The sequence below is a fragment of the Rhea americana genome, unplaced genomic scaffold, assembly GCF_003343005.1.
Source record: "Rhea americana isolate MKP2758 unplaced genomic scaffold, rheAme1 scaffold_36, whole genome shotgun sequence".
NCBI lineage: Eukaryota > Metazoa > Chordata > Aves > Rheiformes > Rheidae > Rhea > Rhea americana.
This window is the reverse complement of record NW_028186490.1, coordinates 383,994-398,107: the sequence shown is the minus strand read 5'-3', so window position 1 is coordinate 398,107 and position 14,114 is coordinate 383,994. Positions and strand designations below refer to the sequence as shown.

The following is a 14,114-nucleotide window of genomic DNA, read 5'->3' as shown; positions in this document are numbered from 1 at the left end:
ACGGTTCCTATTCAATCATTCATCCTTTCTGAGCAATGAAAGCATATTTCAGCACTAGCTGAAAGCAGCTTTATTGCAGGCTGATACGTGCAATCTTCATGATCAGAGATGACAGGATAGTTTGATATCACAGGTGTTTCCTTCTTTCCAAGGTCACTTGTCTCCAAAAAGAGCGTATAAACCTCTGCATCAGGTCAGCGTCCTCCCCAGTCCCAGCACCATCTTCTTGGTGCAGGCAGGCCTGGTCTCTGATTTACAGAAGCAGGTCTCAGGGTTCCTGAGGGGAAAGGGAGATTAGCAAAGCAGCCCTCGCATTACAGCAGATGGCCTGTTCCACAGAACTAGTGCTTCAAAAGCACACAATAGTACAGGGCTGCTGTTCAGGTGATAAAGGATAAAATAACCTAATGACAACCAAGAAAATGGCACAACTCATTGCCAGGAGAGGACAGAGAGGGTAGGCCACAGGTGAAAACAGAAGGAGAAAAAAGTCGCTCCTTTATGTCTCCAGTACTCTGAGAAGGATCTGAATAGCTGCTCCAAGCAGGGACTGAGATGAGCTTCAAGAATAGAGAGACGGGAACATCAGAAACAAATCTGCAGGGAATACAGAGGGGAGCAGGCAGAGAAAGCACAAGGATCTCTGCAGCACAACCAACAGGAAAAGAAGGAAGTGGGCATATTGAAGAAAAGAGTACATCACACACACTCCCCCATTCAAACTGGGGCAGCAGCTACCCACTTGGGAAACATCCACAAACACAGGTTTAGCAGTGAGAAAAAGGTGACTTACCAGTAAAATGCAGCCAGTTCTTGAGTTAACCATTCAGTAAGGCATAGACACATTATGCATCAGATTAGCATAGGAGGAAAAGAATAAAATCTCCAAGCAAGACTGTAAAGGTAGAATATAATTACACAAACACAGAGTGCCTTGAACGAAGACCCTTTGCTTTGTGGACTTTCAAAGCCTGGAAGACACACAGTACTGTTTCTAAATCCCTTTGTTTGGGGCTCTCTGACTTACAAATCTTATGCTATACAACATCTGGGGAACGAACAATCTTCATTGACCAAACCTGCCCAGGTTATGGTCAAGGCTACTCATCTGCAAACTCCATTAAGACTACAAATAAAAGCTCTACAAGGTCTTTGCAAAGAAGCAGCTATGGCAACTCCAGCCAGCCAGTCTTCTTTAAGAAAGTAAAAGCTCCACATTTAAAGTTTGCCTATCCCTTGTCCTGTCCATTGCTAAATCCCAAGGTCCAGATATAGCACAGATTATTAAATCTCATGCAGGACAAACAGATCTAACAAATCCTAAGTTGGTTGAAGACCATACATGTCTTCGTCACATCCCAAGGAGACAGCTAAACATCGGAAAGACTTCAAAAATAGATCTTAAAGTATCTTTTCCCAATGATCATTGAGAGCAAAGTTTTGCTCTCAGATTTTCCAGAAAAAGGGATTCTGTACCTGGAAATTTCAAGCCGCAAGAAAATGCTTGGTGGCTATTTTTTCTTTAAGCTGCAGCCATTAGTTTGTGCCTATCTAGGATTATAAACCTTAAATCTTCACTTTAAGGAGGGAGTTTCTGCTGAAGCTTTACCTCACTGCAAAACACAGGTTCTCCAATGGCAAATGGGCCGCAACATCACTGATTCACATAAAAAGTGTCTCCAGTAGTCTTCACCCACCTGTTTTCCTTTCTTTAACCGCTGTCACTTCCCCAAAGCAGGTAAATTAAAGACTGAATAGTCTGTTCTCTTATTCTTTCCCAGACCACCCAAAGAGACTCAGTCAGCTGCTTCTGTGAGCATTTAACCCTTCCTGTAACCTAGTGATGGGAAAAAAAAAGTGAGAGGAAGGGTTGATTGCAAGGACTTTCTCTTTTCTCTGTAAATACCTGCACTGGCATCAGGTAAATCCTAGGCTGGGTTATGTCACAGACTTCCCTCAAAGCACATGTGCAAGCACTGATATTAATTAATGGACTTCTTTCCTGGAAGCCTGTAAGTGTTGTAACATAAGGAGACCTGGATTCAGCTTCCAGCACTGCCACCATGATATTGACTGCCTTTGGGTAATCTGCTGGCTCCCACTGTTTTCTACAATCCAGATCCCCATGCTAGAACCATGAGTACCTCCACCAGAACGGCACTGTAGCTTGGCTAGCTTCCCATACCAACTCAGAGACTTAAAAGCTTTACGGAAAAACAGTAAGATGTAAACGAGATTCCTCTACGGGTATCTGGGATTCTCAACCAAACAGCAGGCTGGCAAATGCCCTGCCAATGCTAACACCCTTGTCAGACCAAAAGGAATATCTTGCAAGATGGCAGAGGAAAGACTATAGCAAGAGCCAGGCTTATGCTCAGAGCTGTCTCTCCAGGCCCTGCAAGACTCCCGCGCTGAGTGGGCTGGCTCCACAGTGCAGTCTTTGAAGAACTTTAGTTTCCCTGCTAATGTGATGGATCACTACTTCCAAGGGAGAAAGCAGCATCTGTGTCACTCAAAACCCAAGCAATATTAAAGTGATCCAGACCTCATGGACCTCAACACTCCTTTTCTTTTGTTTGATTAGTCCTCCGAGGCTTTCATTTTCTAACAACAAATTCCTCAGCTTCCCACAGAAATTTCTGCACGTGACTTCAAATGTTTATACTGCAACCCAAGTGAAACTCATTGCCTCTGGAACAAAAGGCACCGTGCCTCTGCAGAAGGATAGCTAAGAGGAGCGGAATGAAAGTGAAGAACAATTTATATCTCTCTGAGAACTTACGTGCATGGCAAAATCACTATAGCCAAACAGCACTCCATTAGGGCTTAAGACCTCTGGCGCAGGACATTCAAACCTGGCAGACCAAATCAGCAGATGGAACGGAGACAGGCATGCATAGTGGTGTCCTACCACTGGGCAAACAGTGTCCACATTTGAAAGGGCACTGGTTTGACAGGAAAAGCTGTGCTATCATGGCCAAACTACTTCTCTAACATTTCTGCTGATGAAGAACCAGGTCAAGGTCATCATTAGGTTCCTTACCTGGGACCCACACAGCTCATCTCTTTTCTTTGCATTCTGACCTCACATGTCCAGTGCTCTGCAAAATCTCTGGAGATCAACTTACTTTTCTGGAGTATTTTTCTGCCACAGCCCAGCTCCTGCTTTGCAGCCTCCCCACACCAGGCTCTAGCCATTCAGGAGCACTGCAAGTAATCACCTAGAGCAAAAGCCATTTCTGTAATCACAAAGTCCTATAGAAAGAACCAGACTTATTTGCAAGGGCCATTTGTATTTATATGCAATTCTTCCTTCAGCATGACTCTACTCTGCAAGGCTCTCCTGAAGAGTACTCGAGAAACACACAGGCAGCAGGTGTCCCAGGCTCTTTTGACCTCTGTCTCAGAAGGACACAGGTAAGCAGGCAGACATCTCCTAATACAAAGATATGCACAGAGTCCATTGCCTCTTTGGTCTGGCAAAGCAAGACTTGCAAGGCTAGCCCATGTCTGGATTTGCTTAGCCCATAGACAGGATTGATGTCACATGAGGGCAAACTGCCCAGCCAAAGCAGAGAGGAGTGTTCCAAGAAACAGGGGGACCCAAACAGAGAATATCCTCAATGAGCCCCAGCCTGCAAGATGAACTACCATGGAATATGTCAAGCCTCAGAAAGCAAGACTGCACCTCCTAGCACATGAAGGGCAGAAGTCACCTTAGTAGGAGCCAAAGTACCAAGGAACCAAGATGCTAGGACCAAACTACAACTTTTTCTCATCTGGTAATTCATCAAGTAGAGAGCTTCACAGGGTCATTTCTGGAGGGAAGAGGCTACTGAGTCTGCAAATACTGGGGGGAAAAAATTATTCAGGGCCCAGCTCTCCCACCTACTTATGTCTCTCACCTCCCCTTGCTGACTTAAGTCGGACTACACAATCTCCAGAGGTCTCTTCCAACCTGAATAAATCTGTGTCACAAACTAAGGTTCCTATAAGCTTGCATCAAAATAATTAGCACAGAATGAATTATAGCCTATTTAATTCATTTGGTTCCAGTATGCCTGAGGCCCTCCAGAAGGATGTGCTTGTCTTGTTTACCAGGCATCCAGAGTTTCTCCTATTATCTCACTCAGGCAACCTCACTCAGGTCTGCACTCCTTTCTGGGTATTTTCAGTTGGGCCACTGAATTGCAGGTCTCTCTGAAAAGCATGTCAAGCTTATGACATTTCCCATCTACAATGGAGCAGATCTGTGCAGGAACCTTTGCACCATTCCCTTTGGAAAGGTCTAGTTACCTGACACAAAGCTCAACAAAAACCACCAGGTAGAATCAACACTGTGACCTCCCCTGGCATTTTGAATCAAGCAACTGCTCAGCCCTGCCTTACCTACCCCTTTATGATTCAGACCTCTCTGACAACCCTAAAAGGACAGATAAGCAGCCACAGATTATAAAAAGGAAATCAGGGACTGATGGCAGTAGAGTACGGCACATCAGCTGAGCCCTGGTAACTGGACACATGCTTTTACTAGCAGCTCCGTAGTTGCAGTGATTTAAGTGGTTATTGCACTGTGCTGTTCTTCCTGTCTTGTTGCTGGATATTATTATGTCCTTAACCAACGCAACAGAGAGGAACATGTGCCAGGTATTTTGCTCCCAATCTGGAATGTCAGCAGTCAACAGCCTACACCCAACCTCAGGGCACGAACTGCAGGGATGAGGAATCGGCTAGCTTCCACTTCTTAACTTGCCAAATCCAAATCCATTAGAGTTTGTGGGTCACAGCCATTAGCCTGCAGCAAGAGTAGTAAAGTGCTACAGCAGTTAAGTGCTGTAGTTTTAACAACTCTGGAAAATATTTTAGCCTTGCCTTTGCTAAGGCTAATAGTCTGCATACAGTTTGTAGCCACAAGACCTGGAACCTGTGACTACGGCAGGAATGGAACACCACACAATTCTACAATGTCAGCTCTATTTCCACAGATCATCTAGAATGGGCCCTCAAAAAATATATCAGGCATCTGAACTTTTAACAGCAGGGTCTCCAATCATTGACTACTCATCAGTCATACTTCTAGACAAATATTGACACTATTTAACCAGAAGAGAAATTCAGGCCCAGGGAAGTTTATTAGCTTTGCAAATATAAGATTTTCCTACAACAAATCAGGAACAAAGCTTGAAAGACTTCCTATATAGTCATGAGACAACAGCCCTCACATATCCCATCTCAGAGGACTAATTCCATTAAAGGTGTCTTCACTTCATCTCATTAGCAGAAAGCGAGCTCTTCACTCATAAAACTTAGCTGAACTGAGCCTTTGGGATAATATCTTCATTACTGAATATCTGCTTAGCTCTGCTAATGGCCTAATATTGGAAGAAGGAGGAGGATGTGAACAGCAAGGGTCTATGTGGTAAAAATTCTGCTTTCCTTGTTTTTGAGCCGACTTTAACTGAAGCCATTCTGGGATGCATAGAGGTAGGTACACAGGCTGCAGGACACTCCTTACATGCTAAGTGCTCTGCACTTCATTTTTAGTTGATGCAGCACACGTGGAGAGAAACTGGTAAAAGAGCCAGAAAGCACAGTCTGTCAGGACAGATTGAAAGAGCTGGAGTCATATGGTCTACAGAAAAGAAAGGCAAAACATGAGAAAAATGGTAATAGTGCTCAGTAGTGAAGAAGGCTGCAGCAAAGGGGAAGGCAGTGTATTGTCCTGTGTATCCATGCAGACTGGGTGAGAAGAAACAGACTTAAAGTGCAGTGCTGAAATCTCAGGTTAGACAACAGGAAAGACAGAACAACGCTGGGCTAGGCTGCTTGGGACCTGCTTTTGAAACAGCACTGTGTGGTGGGAAGAGGATTGAACTGAATTTTGAAATAAAATCCACAATTTGCAACACATGCCACGTACAACACCAGTTAAACAATTTGCTATACAGACAGACAGACTCTGGCAGATGTTATCTGAATGGAGTTTTGTGTATGTGAGCAGATAAAAGCAATCAGGAGATAGATGATAACATAGAAAGCTATGTCAAGAAATGCTAAAGAAGAGCTAAGAGACCATTTCTTGGACAAAGTCCTAACGGAAAAAAGAGATCAAAAACATTGCACACAAAAAGAATTTTCTTCATTTTTTTCTTTTTTCTTCTTTTTTTTTTTTTTTTTTTTACAGTTTTAGAAAACAGGACTTTGCATAGTTACCTGTTAATAAAACTAGGCTGACAAGAGATACTGATTGCCAGTTTCTTAGAAGAGAAGCGATTCACAAGTCCAAAACACCAGCTGACACATAGAAACAAAAGGAATAACAGTTATATCAAGAGTATCACCTAGTTTCCAAATAGAAAATATGAGTTCATATTCCTATCAAATTGAGGTAGCATGATAGAAATTCTTGGAGAAACCTAAATGCTTAAGAGTTAGCACAAGCTCAGAAACAATTGAGCATAGCCTAGCACAGGAATAGAAAACTTTGAAAAAAGAACGAAGACAACAACTGGAGGCTTCCCAGAAAGAGGTGATGCAGGATCTTTGATGGAGGTAGTAACTGCAAAGTATCTGGATAGGGAGGGAGGCTCGGCTGGTGCCTCTGGAGCTGCTGCTGGTTTAATCAGCTCTCTCCCTCCGTTCCCTCTCCCTCGCTGGGGAGCACCAGGTCAGCCTGTATGGCAGCAGTCAGGACTGCAGCAAGAAAGGCAGCCTGGAAAGCACTCGAGTTCTGCCTCTTCAGGGCACGCACCAGAACTTTGGGGAAGACAGACAGACACTAGGACAAGTACAAACAGTTGTCAACACGCTGCAAAAAACGCACAGAAAAAGCTTATATAGGAACCAGGAAAAGCTTGCATGGGAACATAAATGCAAAGTACTGCTGCACATTTCAGCAGCTTTGTAGAGCAGCTCTGACTTGGGAGGGATCGATGACAGGTGGGAGAGGGACGACACAGGTTGAAAATGCCATTTTTTTTTAATATACACGTATATTCATACAGGGGGCTGCAACTCGCAGATAACAGGAGCAGCAGTGACAGCAGGGGAGCAGCCGTGTGAATCGCCCCCCGCAGCGGCGGTGCTCTGCCCACGGCTGACGGTCTGGGATAGAGAGCGCCCCGGGGCACGGTGCCGAGTGACGGGACGCCGGCTGCGGCGGCAGCAAGAGCGGTTTCTCCCCGGATCTCCGCTCGGGTTTCGAAGAACAGAGGGCACCGGGAAGCCGAGGAGGGTCCCGGCCGGCGGGCAGCCCGGGGGCCCCGCCGCGGCCAGGTGAGCGCGATGCGGCGGTCCCGCCGCGGCACCTGCCGGTGCCCGGGAGCGGCGGTCCCCAAAGGGGCGCCTTCCTCCGCCGGTCGCACCTGACCGCCACCGCCACGCCGGCAAACTTCTCCGGGAGTTACAGCCCGCCCGCCCGCACTCCTACCGGCTTTGCAGGGGTCGCGGTACTCCATCTGCTCCTCCGCCGTCTCCGGCTCCTGGGCCACCAGCGCGGCCCCCCGGCCGCCCGGCCCCGCGGCGGGCAGAAGTAGGAGCGAGAGCAGCAGGCGGCGGAGCGGGGCAGCCCCGCTGCCCATGGCGGCGGCGGCCGGGAGCGGGCGGCGGAGCGGGGCGGCACGGCTGCCCGGGCTGCGGGCACTGCACGGCGCCAGGAGCCCCGCGCGCCGCCCCTGCCTGCCCGCCCGCTGCCGCTGCCGCCGCCGCCGCGGGGCCGCTCCTGCCGCGGGAGCGGGGGGGAGCGGCCGCCGTCACTCAGGGCACCGACAGCCAATGGCGCCCGCGCCCGCACCGCCCCCGCGGGCCGAGGTGCCGGGGGCGGGGAGGCGCCGCGTGCTCTGTCCCCCTCCTCCCCTTCCTCGGGCTGCGGAGCCCGCTGGGGGAGAGCCTGGGGCCGCGCCGGCGCTGCGGGACGGCCGCGGCGACTTCCACTCACCTCGGCCTCGCTGAGCCGCCGCGCGCGGCCCCTGCCCCGCGGCCGCCAACGGCCGCCCCAACGGCCGCCCCAACGGCCGTCCCGCGCGCCCCAACGGCCGCCCCGCGCTAATTGAACAGCAAAGGCTGGGCGCAGCCTCAGCCGCGGCGCTCCTTCCCTTGAAACAGTTCACACTCGTGTAGGAGAAGAGGAATAGCTTGTGCTACGCCATGTGTATTTGCAAGGAAAGAAGTTAGGTGAGAGCTGACATTACTATTGTAAAAATCTGTTTCCTCTTTTGAGGAAGTAATTGGATTTATAAGATAAAACAGCAGCTGCATCTATCCCCCTCTTTCCTCTTTTAAGCAATTTACAACAGCTAAGCTGCTTTTGGTTGCAACTGGACTATTTTACTGCCCTGAAAACTTGGGCTTTGCGATGACCCTTCTTGGAAAACCAGGAAGGTAGTTACGTGAGAGGTATAAAGCCTTAAGCTGCATCAAGATCTGTGTCCGCAGGATTTGACATGATGGACTCCAGCAACCAGAGTTTGTACTTTATTTCTGACATTTTTAATGGTAGTGTGTGGAATTACACATTAGAAGGCATGACACGTTAGGGCTGCTGCCTTGTGATGGAGGTAGTTTCCAAAGGCATGATTTCTCTACTATATACACAGAGATCCCATAAGGAAATGTCAGATGCCCAAAGCTCAGCCATCTCAATATGTACTCAAGAGTATAATAATAGTCCTGCAATGACCAGGTGATTCAGTTTGAATTCAGCACTTCCTCAGGCAGCCTCTGCTCATACAAAATGTTATGGTCTCCATATGTCACATTTATCTGTCGCGTTACCCTAGCTCTCACCGTCTTATGTCACTCATGAGAATGCAGCATTAGACAAAGACAATACAGATGCTGTACTGCTGAGCAGAAAAAAGCTGAGAAGTTTCAACCTCAGTGCAGGCTCTTTGGGTTGAAACACATACTGCAATCTCCCTATGTTCCAGCTTCCAAACTCCCATAGCAGTATCTGCAAACAGCGTTTCCCATTACAGCATCAGCTCCAAACCTTTCCTTTCACTCAAGCAGATGATGGCTTGGCATCAGATATACATAAATTTGTCACTTATCATCTAGTCTACAGCAATGAATAATACCTGAGTATGAAAATGCACAACGTGATTCAGGCATCTCCTCAGCAGCGGCACAGGCTACTGCAAATCATTCCTCCCCCATACTGGCATCCCAGAAAACATCCAGTCAGGATACATATATCCTATCCAAACCTTCAGATGGACCAAAAAGATTACCTCCAACTCTGGCATGAAGGCCATGGTCAACCAGCTCTGCTGATCACACTAGAGTTTTCTACAACTGGTGAAAAGCCCATCAGCATAGAAGACAGCTGGCTGGAGACCATGGAAGCCATTCCCATAAGAAGGAGAAGCTATCACAAGCCCCCCAGTTTATACTACAAGCATCAAGTTCTCCACCTATCTTCTGTAACATATAACACCAAGGAGACATAGTCCACTACCAAAACAACACACCACTACATGCAGTCTCCCCAGGGGGAGAGGTCAAGAAAGATTAAAAACAAAACACAACAGATGTCACATAAACAACTACCAGGAAGGACTCGGAGCTTTCAATGATGAAAACACCTTCCACTCCTTTGCTGTACCAGTCTGGGCAAGACAGGACACGAAAACAGATATTACAGGAAGATACTTCAAGGGACTAGCCAAAGTTATGACTAGGACTTGTTGCTGATTCAGGATAATGAAACATCTGCCTGTCTATTTATTTTTTGCTTAGGATGCTCATTACTAAGTCACAAGCCTTCACTCCTCTCTGATCATCACCAAACCAGTGCTGTAACACCAAATCCACTTGTTGAGATCTAGCCTGGAGAAAAAGCCCACTCTGCATAGGAGCCCTAAATGAGTACATGCCATCAAATTCATGAGGATTTTAAATGCAGCTGACCCTCCAGCAATGAATATCCTGAACAGAACCAATGAAGAAAAATGGTAATTCTGGAAACTAATCCATCACTGGGGGCCTTATACACACAGCAGCATTTTGCTGCTGCTCTTAGACATCTCAGCAAAAGATTACTGGGAGTTTTACAGGCAATTCTGGAAGACCTGAGGCTGAGAGCTTATAGGAGGAAAGAAGAGATACCCAATAGCCATCTTAAAATTTGTAAAGAAAGAATAAGCATTGCCTGCACCAAGAGGATTTTGGTTTCAGGCAAGTTTTCTAGCAGTACAAACAGAGGAACTTTGAAGCAGATTGTCGCGAAGAAGGGAAGGAGTTTCCACCACTGCAGGTTTCTAAAGAGGAGGGTAGACAAATATCCAGCAGAAAAGACTTAGTAAAATACCTAGGCACACCCCCCATTTCCTGAGTTTTATACTGCTCATATACCTGCTAACAACCTTTACTCTTTCCATACTAGCCTGCTACTTTCCAACTTTGTCAAAGAGCAGAGCATCAAAGTTAGAGTTACTTTGAAGGAAAAGCCTGATTTTCCTCTGTGTTTCAGAAGGACTCCCAATTCCTATGAAATAAAAGCACTAGCTGCTCCTTTCTCTCTTCTTCATTGAGGAGGTCCTGGCAGCATTATTCTGTTTTACTGATGGTGTGGGAAGTAGGAAAATAAAGTCCTGGACACTTCAAAGAGTGAGTGAACAGCTTCTCTGATCAACACTATGGATCAGCAGAGCGTGCAGTGCAGTGTGCAGATCTGGGCTGTCACCCACTAAGAACAAAGTCTTTTGACCATATGCAAATTGTTTGATAATCTCTTCCAAGATGGCAAGCTAAAATGGGGAGTAGGAGCACTTCTGCACATAGAAGGTGTATTGTAGATGCAGCTATTCAAGAGGACATCCTGCAGCTTAGAAAGAGAGGTAATGGAGCAAAATGTGGTTGTGCAATGAGAATGAGCCCATGAGACAGTTCAAGGCAGTATATTACTACTATCTACACACCGATGAAAAAGCTCCTCCACTACAGCAAACTCTCCTCCTAGAAGTCCATTTCCTAGCAAGAGAGCAACTCAGCCTTTCTAGAAATGGTGACACAGTTCCAGATCATCTCATTCTGCAGGCAGCATCCAAAGCAGCAAAGCAGCATGTGTAGAGTAATGGCTTCTTCTTCTTAGTATTGAGAAAAAAGATCAGTTCATTTCATCTTGATAGGCAGGTGTCCCATCAGTGTAAATAAGGAACATAGAAAAAAAAATCCTTTCATAAGAGTTTTTAAATATGAACTGCTAAAACAGTCAGTCAAGTTTCACACAAGCAGTGCAAATCCTGACAGTAAGAGTTAAATAACTGGAAACAAAACAATCTATATCCATTGCTGCCAAAGGGAGACTTTTCCAGGCAGAATCTCCCTGCTATCCCTTCCCCCTCCCCACCTAAAACACATGCAAACAAAATCTGCTGTCTTTTCAAGCCTCACTGAGCAAGTATGCATGCAGCTTTTCTGAACAGCATCCATGAGCAAAACTATGCAGAAACTACTTCTCGCTGATGGAATAACCCCTCACACGTCCCGAAGCCAAATATACACACAAGTGTGCTTTCTTCCACAAGACCTGCTTCTTACTGCTTGCCAGCTCCTGGGACCATCAAATCTTATAACAAGGTGACTAAAGCATCACCCCTTTGGAGCCTGCCCCACTGCAGAGTTCTCAACTCTCCCCAGGTTTACAACCTGAGACTTCCTTTCCTGGTCTTAGCTTCCCAAACATGCCAAGATTTTTCTTCTTTCATTTTTACCACCATCACAAAGGAAGATGGAAAACATCTCTGAATCCATAGCATTTTCTCTACTTTTCCCTCTACATTTCCAGTACCTCTCACTTCTGCTAAGACTTATCTAATTGCCTCCTATTTCATTGGCCCCTTCTTGGCAGAAAACAACCACTGCTGTAGCTTTAACCCAATATGCTATGCAGCACTTCCTACTGGCACTGCTGAGCACACTGCGCACACACTATTTTTCTCTCTGCTTCATGACACTGTCTCAAAGGCTCTGCTAACATCTTTATGGGTTTCCCTGCCCTGACAAAGCCCCTTATTTATACCTGATTTCCTCTCTTTTCTTCCAGGTGGTTTTACCATCAATCTATTGTTCTAGACTCCACTTGCCACTTCTAGAGCTTGCCTCTTCTGTGGCACTTTTTCCAGCAGAGTGTGACCAGTGTCGTTGCTAAATCCAGGTGACAAATGAAATCAGCATGAATTACTGATGTCTGTCTCTTCTATCCTTTCTTTTATAACCCATTTCTTGCCACTGCTGCAAGAATTTAGCAGGGTTTGGATGTGGGGTTTTTTTTTTGTTGTTGTTCTTAGGATTACCACTTAAGTTAAAATCATGCACTACCCAAAATTCTTTAAAGGAGCTGACACATATGTGCCTAAATGTATTCTAGGGGCTCTTAATCTGCTGTAAAGATAGCTCACTGCAGTTACAGACACATTCATACATGCATTAACAGATCAACAAACTTAATAACTTAGTTCTGGTATATATACAAGCAGCAACATTTCAGTTACCTATTGCTAGGTTGCTGAAGATGTTTGGAAAATTCCTTCCAGTTCACTAAAGAAGTAACAGACAGGGTTTTAAGTTATTCCATCTTAAAAAGACACCCAAACATTGCTCTTTCATTCTTGAAACCTTTAAATTATGTGAGGAAAAGCAAACTACCTTACCTTCTGTAATATTGAGCTGCACTCAAAAACAAGTTGGAAGCTGGGGGGAAGACCTCTCACATTTGGAAGTATGAATTTTGACTTGATCACAGGTTCCCAACCTGGAGATATGTGAAGCTGATATTTCATTAATTCACTTAAAACCCATTTTCAGAGCTCATACAGGAATCTAGTGCGTTTGAAAATTGTTGAGTAAAACGAGCATTTTTGGTGATCTCTGCTGCAAGGCTAACCAGAAGAGCACAAAACACCTTTGGAAATGGAGCGGTTGAGTTCAGAATTCTGAAAGGTGCATCCACTGGTCTTTCCAAAGAATAGTGCACATTTTGCCATAGAAAAACCTCTGTGGCAAGTAACTTTTTTCTCCTTCCCCCAAAAGACGGATCTGTGAAAGTAACAGCATTTCCCAACACCTCCACTATCAAAGATGGGATGGTGAACATTTATCTGTTCATCCACAAGGAATCCTTTATTGAGTGACAGCATATACTACCTGAATTTAGACTGATTCACAGCAGAGGCTAAAGTTTAAGGAAAGAGAAAGGGGGTGGGGGGGAAGGAGAGGAGGGGAAAAAAAAAAGCCTAGGTACTGCTTCATGGAGAATTGCCCTAGACAAGTTTCCCAATCTGCTGTTTCAGCACCAGATTCATGTACATGGATAAATCTCTGAAATATATTCTTCTACATCACACACCTACCTATGGTACAGAATGCACAGATATTTCATCTCTTGAGGCAAGCAATATTTTAAATCTAGTTTATCTTGCATGTAACACTTTAGATCACCAAAACCAGGAATAGTTATTTCCTTTTCCATTATTTAGCTATACATACCATATATAAAAAATGTGGTCCATCTCAGGTTCAGACAATGCAGCAGTGTCTGAACCGTAATCATTCTGATAGAGAAACAGAAAAAAAAAAAATCTCAACAAAACCAACTTTCAGATAAGGGATTCAAATTACTACTTAAAATGACTTTGCAGAGTCCAAGTGCAGACCTTAGGTCACCTAATTGCATCTCTTCAATGTTGTATTCGAATACAGCCACTTGACAGAGAATTATCTCCAGCTCCCGCATGTGAATGGGTGCCTGTCTCTGTAAGACTGTCCGATCTTTCTTTAACCCAAATACTAGACAATATTTACTGGCTCACCTGCTAACTGCTGGCCAGACATTAGAGGGGAAAATGAGGATGGTTTCCATTCCATACTTTAGCACTTCTGAACCAAAGCAAGAAAAGCCTCATGCTGAGCTAGCAATACACAGGGCAATAGACAGGATATATGATTTCAAGACTGTAGTGACTCAAAATGAAAAATTGCATAAATGAAGTCACCATAGTTTGTGAAAAATAAGTAACAATTAACGCTAAGTAACAATTTGCCACTCTAAGCCTTCAGAAAAATCTCCCTTAATGCTCTTCCTCATCATAGTGTTTTCTTTCTTTTTTTCTTAG

The 14,114-nt window shown here is 45.4% G+C and overlaps 1 protein-coding gene across 1 annotated transcript in view; it reads right to left on the bottom strand.

The window, feature by feature from the left end:
• TLL2 (tolloid like 2) overlaps positions 1-7,580 on the bottom strand; it is a 99,593-nt gene extending 92,013 nt beyond the window's left edge. The window contains exon 1 of the mRNA XM_085312194.1: positions 7,430-7,580. Within this exon, the coding sequence (XP_085168320.1) occupies positions 7,430-7,580 (151 nt within the window). The remainder of the gene's footprint in view (positions 1-7,429) is intronic.
• Positions 7,581-14,114: the final 6,534 nt, after the last annotated feature.